This window comes from Chrysochloris asiatica, unplaced genomic scaffold, assembly GCF_000296735.1.
Source record: "Chrysochloris asiatica unplaced genomic scaffold, ChrAsi1.0 scaffold00050, whole genome shotgun sequence".
In the NCBI taxonomy this organism is placed as follows: Eukaryota; Metazoa; Chordata; class Mammalia; order Afrosoricida; family Chrysochloridae; genus Chrysochloris; species Chrysochloris asiatica.
In genome coordinates this window covers 7229885-7235670 of record NW_006408568.1, presented here as the reverse complement: position 1 = coordinate 7235670, position 5786 = coordinate 7229885, and the positions used below count along the sequence as shown (strand labels likewise).

Here is a 5786-nt window from a genome sequence, read left to right as displayed (position 1 = left end):
TCGGTGGTTCAAGCTCACCAGCTGCTCCTTGGAAATCCTATACAGAGCTGCTATGGGTTGGAACTGACTTGACAGCACTTAACCACAACAACAGCAATGTAAGTCCAAATTGGAGTCCTAATGTGGCACTGTAGGATAAGCACTAGACTGCTAACCAAGAGGTTGTCAGTTCCAACCCACCAGCCACTCCTCAGAAACCCTATACAGAATTGCTATGAGTCAGAACCAACTGGACAGCACTTAACAACAAGAAGTTGAATGGACTTGATGGCAGTGAGTGTGTGAGTTTCATAGATTCTAGGACCCCTGGTGGCACTGTGGGTTAGACATTGGGCTGCTAACAAGGTGGGCAGTTCAAACCCACCAGTTCAAATCCATGGGAGAAAGATGAAGCTGTTAGACCCTAGCTAGGGTCACTATGAGTCAGAATCAGCAGTGGTGTTTTTTTTTGTTTGTTTGTTTTTTTTTTGGTTACTTAGGTTCATTATCTCCTGAGACCTCCCACAGCCTTGCAAGATAAATAATTTATTGTTATTGTTGCTATGTGCCATGGAATCAGTTCCAACTCTTAGTGATCCTGTGTAGGGTTTCTGAGGAGCTACTGGTGGGTTTGAAGTACTGACTTTGTGGATAGCAGTCCAGTGCTTATCCTACAGTGCCACACCAGAACTCCATATAAATAAGTGGAAAGACATTATGTGTTCATTGATTGGAAGATTCATTGATTGGAAGACAATACTGTTAGCATGTCAATACTATCCAAAGCAGTCTATATTTTCAATTCAATCTCTATGAAAGACTGGTGAGTCTTCTTTACAGAAATGGAAAAGCCAGTCCTCATGGAGTTCTATGAAATAGGTGGACTCACACTTTCTGATTTCAAAATATACTCAGAGGTTGAATATCTTACTCAGGGACATAAACCCAACAGGTTTCCACTGTACTGCTCTGCACTCCAGCAAGTGGTTGAGCTGAGCTTCTGGCCCCAGTCCTCCAACTCAGATTGAAATGAATGGACCGATACTCCCCATAGCTGCCTTCCTGGGTTGTTCCTGCCTAAAATCCAAGTTTCCTGACATTAATTATCTCTGCCTCATCATCATTGTATTGGCAATTATTTTTCTTTTTTGTTTGAAAAAAAAAATATAAAAGCCACTTTAGCAAATTATTTTAAAATTCAAATACTACTGAAGATTTAAAAACCTCAAAAACTAAAACAAAAAAATTCAGCAGAAAATGAAACCTCTCTATGGCAGCGGTCTCTTAACCCAATCATGTAACTGCTATTAACCATTTAGTATTTTTTCAGGCTTTTTTCTATATGTGTATACATATGTGTACATTTAGAAAGTTTTCCTGACTTCTCAGAGTTCTGTAATCTTTGTATCTTTATTCTAAATCATTGTTGTCCATTTTGGATCATAAACTGTACTTTAAAATGAATATGTGCAGCACCTGATCAAATAAACGCGGATTCTTTTTTGGTTGTTTGTTTTGTTTTGAAACCCCTACTCTTAGTGAATTTTTAGGAGTGTTTGAGCTGGAGAGATAGGTGGAAGGAAGGATCCTTCTAGAGAGTTCCCAGGTACTAGGAGGGCGGAGGACATGGACTTCAGAGAAGGGAGCACATTATCCATAAGCTCACAAGCAACTGGCCTGACTTGCCAGGGTGCACACACTGGCCAGGCTGTGAAATCACTCATGTGTGCGTTGTCTGGTGGCCGCGGTGGGGAGGGCAGAGGAGGGGGGGAGGCAGTAGGGCGGAATGTGGGTTGGGCCAAGTTTAGAATTACAAGTGCAGCAGAGGCGTTCTCGAACCACACTTTAAATAGCCAGCACCTTCCCATTCCCCCTTTAATAATTCTTCTCCCTCCTGATTGGAGCAGCTTCACGAAGGTTTGTAACATTTTCTTCTGTCTGGCTCTCTCTTTTTTTTTTTTTCCCCTATATGGGTCTCAGACTGCAGGTTGGTGGATCTATAGGATTTACCGCTTCTCTTAGGAAATATATTTCTGACATTCATGTGTGCATGTGAAAGGCTATTATGTGGATTTTCCTTAAATTGTGTTTTTCTGGTCTTAAACTTTGGTGGCTTTTGACTTAAGGGATAATGTGATTTGGAAGAAGAGAACTCGAGATTGAGAGGAAAGACTTTTGAGTTTTGCTAACTGCTTTTGTTGAAACCCTTTTAGCTAACTATACATTATAATTTTTTGCAGATGAGCAAACTAAGGCTCAGAGTCATTAATTAACTTCCCAAGCAGTCACAGGGGTCAAAGCTAAGATTTAAACCTTAGGCTTGTGACAACTTCTGTTCTTACTACCTCTGAGAAGCAACTAGAATGAGGCTAAGGGACTTAGCAAAGGGTTACTCTTTCTCCTAGGGTCTAGGAGGATGAAGAAGTAAGGGAAGAAGAGCTTCTATCATTGGAAGACATCCTTCAGGGATAGTAAGGGGAGACCGAGAACCAGCACAAGATCTTAGACAAGGACACTCTTAGGATGAGTTGTTTGGCTTTCTCCTTCTTAGTCCTCAAACCATCTTGGAGCCTATTCCCTAATTTATCTTATAAGCAAAGGTGCCTACTGTTCCCTGAGCTTCCTTGAATTTTCAGGACCAGCTGGGATCCAGAGAGATGAACCAAACTAGACTTTGAGCCAGATGGGGCTCCACTGAGAAAGTTCTGTTAACATGAACTTTTTCCTGAGGTAGAGACAAAAGTCCATCTGCCCACTTCACCACTGTACAACATCAGAGGAGAGCTGTTAGCAGTTGCTTCTGTTAGTCATGCTGGTAACCAAACCTAGGCAGCCAAGGTAACTGAAGCGATGTCATTGAAAGAGCAGGGACAGAGTAGGTTCAAATCTTGGCTCTGCAACGTACTAGCTACATGGCAGCAGTCACGTTCTTTAATTGGTCTGAGCAGCAGATTTCTTATTTATAAAGTGGAAATAAAACTGTTCTCTCTCAGGGTTGTGAGAATTAAATGAAGCCTGTAAAGTACCTGTTATACTCACTAAATATGAACAGCATTCAGTTTTAGTCTCACTTCCAATAAGAGTCTTGTTGTTAAGTGCTGTTGAGTCTGTTTCAGCCCAGTGACCCTGTATAAGATCTCCAAGGAGCAGCTGGTGAGCTTGAACCACCAAGCTTGCGGTTCAAATCGACTTTGAAGTCTGGCACATTAACCCACAGCGCCACACCAGGACTCCAAATAAGAGTCTAGAATAGGGCATTTCTGGCAGTGAAGTTTGGGAGCCGAGACTCTTCATTTCATGTCATCCTCTTGGACTGTAACAGATGCTGTGTTTGTGATCACCAAAAAAGAATAAGCGTGTCTAATTCAAGGTCTCTGTTCCTCCTCAATTTGCCTCATTCTTTTATAACTGACTTTTATTTTCATATTACAAAAATAAAACACATTCTTCAAAGAACATGGAGCAAATATAGGTGAAGAAAATAGTCTCATAATCCAGTCACCAAGAGAGAAACATTTTAGTGGACATCCTACTCTTTCAGTCATGTTGTTACTAGGTGTCAGCAAGTTGGTTCTGACTCATATTGAGCCCTAGGTATAACCCTACACATAACACTGTCTGGTCCTGCACCATCCTCAGCATTGTTGTTATGTTAGAGTCCACTGTTGCTGCCACTATGTCAGTCCATCTCTCTGGGGGGTTTTCCTCTTCTTCACTGACTCTTTGCCAAGTATAATGTCCTTTTCTAGAGACTAGTCACTCCTGACAACATGTTCAAAATACTTGAGATGAAGCCTCACCATCCTCACTTTTAAGGAACATTTTGACTGTACTTCTTCCAAGACAGATTTGTTTGATCTTCTGGTAGTCCATGGTACTTCAATATTCTTTACCAACACCATGATTAAAATGTGTCAACTATTCTCTGGTCTTCCTTACTTATTGCCCATATTTCTTTTGCATGTGAGAACATTGGAAATGCCATGGATTGGGTCAGGTACATACTAATCCTTAAAGTGATATTTTTTTAAACATTTTTAAAAGTTCTTGTGTTGCAGATATGCCCAATGCAGTACATTGCTTGATTTCTTGACTACTGCTTCCTTGAGCATTGATTGTGAATCCAAGTGAAACAAAATCTCTGACAACTTCAGTCTTATTTCCATTTACCATAATGCTGCTTATTGGTCTAGTTTGGAGGATTTTTTGTTTTTACATTGTGTGGTAATCTGTATTGAAGGTGATAGTCCTTGATCTTCATCAGTGTTTCAAGTCCTTTTTGCTTTCAGCAAACATACCACACTATCATCAGCATACTACAGTTTGCTGTTAATGAGCCTTTTAATCATGTAAATAATTTACAAAATATTTTACAAGCACGGTCTATTGTATGTAAGTTTTATCATTGTTTTCACTTCATATTTTGTGAATATGTTTTCATGAAATTTTCTTCTGCAGCACAGTTTTCAATGATTATGTCATAGTTTGGTCTGTGTATATACCAGTTTGTTAGCTTATCATTTATGGAACTTTCTAGTTATTTGTTGATATAGCCAATGTTTTGATGAACATCCTCAATGCAAAATCTTTATCCACAGTGGTAATTATTTCCTTAGGGTAAATTCCTGCAAGGTTTTGAGGATGTGAAAATCTCATCATTTCAATTGCCTTCTGTATAGTGAGTTGAGAAAGTAAAGCATACAATAAAGACAAGACTGGTTGGAGAGAGCAGGGAGAAGTTAGAGACAACCCAGGGTTGTGTGATTTCTTCAGTGGCCAGAAGCTCCAATGTAAGGGAATCTATATATTGGAAGCAACTTCAATATCATTGCTTCCCTCCTGAAGCAGGAAAGGAATATACATTCTTAGCAGCTGTTGCCTTAGCCCCCTACCTATAAGAGATAATAAGAAAGACAATGGATTTACAGATCAGGGGATTAAGGATTTACCCTTTCTTCCTGCCTTTAGTCTCTTGGGAATTTTCTGGTGAAAAGAAGGGGAGAACTTTTCTTCCTTGATTGCCAATGGTAATAGAGCTTTTCATTTGTTTTCCAGGTGGGATGGATAGCAGGGTCTCTGGCACAACCAGTAATGGAGAGACAAAACCAGTGTACCCAGTCATGGAAAAGGCGGAGGAAGATGGCACCCTGGAGCGAGGGCATTGGAACAACAAGATGGAGTTTGTGCTCTCGGTGGCGGGGGAGATCATTGGCCTAGGCAACATCTGGAGATTTCCTTATCTTTGCTATAAAAATGGGGGAGGTGAGAGCTCTGTGCCATCCTACCCATTCTTGGAAAGAGTGCTGTCTCTCCTTTACCTGCCTCTTTGCGGAGTCTCATAGACACTAGAAGGATCCCCAAGTCACTAAGGATACTTTGCAGGTGACTGGGACCTAGATAGATTAAGAGACATTTCTAGAGCTATAGGGCTCTTTCTATTATAGCACAATACCATAGAAATGTGAGGTTAGGTATTGGAACTGGATGGATTAGGTTTTATATTCAGGCACTGCTACTTACTGTATGATCTTGGGCAAGTTACTAACGTCCTTAGATTCTCAGTTGCTGCTCCTATGAATTAAGAAATTGTGTTGTTGTTGTCAGGTGCCATTGAGTCGGAACCGACTCATAGCGACCCCATGCACAGCAGAACAAAACAATGTCCGATCCTGGACCAACCCCACTACCACTGCCACACTTGACACCATCAATGATGCCACCTGACTGCTCCAACTTGTTGGGGGTCTTCCTCTTTTTCTCTGACCCTCCATCTTAACCAGCATGACATCCTTCTCCAGCAACTGTTC

The 5786-nt window shown here is 40.9% G+C and overlaps 1 protein-coding gene across 2 annotated transcripts in view; it reads left to right on the top strand.

The window, feature by feature from the left end:
• Positions 1-1818: 1818 nt before the first annotated feature.
• The window catches only part of SLC6A13 (solute carrier family 6 (neurotransmitter transporter), member 13), a 68861-nt gene continuing 64893 nt past the window's right edge, over positions 1819-5786 (top strand). The window contains exons 1-2 of one of the 2 annotated variants that reach the window (XM_006862702.1): positions 1819-1896; positions 5035-5241. In XM_006862702.1, coding sequence (XP_006862764.1) covers positions 5040-5241 — 202 coding nt within the window. In that variant the 5' untranslated portion in view covers positions 1819-1896; positions 5035-5039. Of the gene's footprint in view, positions 1897-5034; positions 5242-5786 lie in introns of those variants that run through there. The other variant, XM_006862703.1, reaches the window with a different exon arrangement.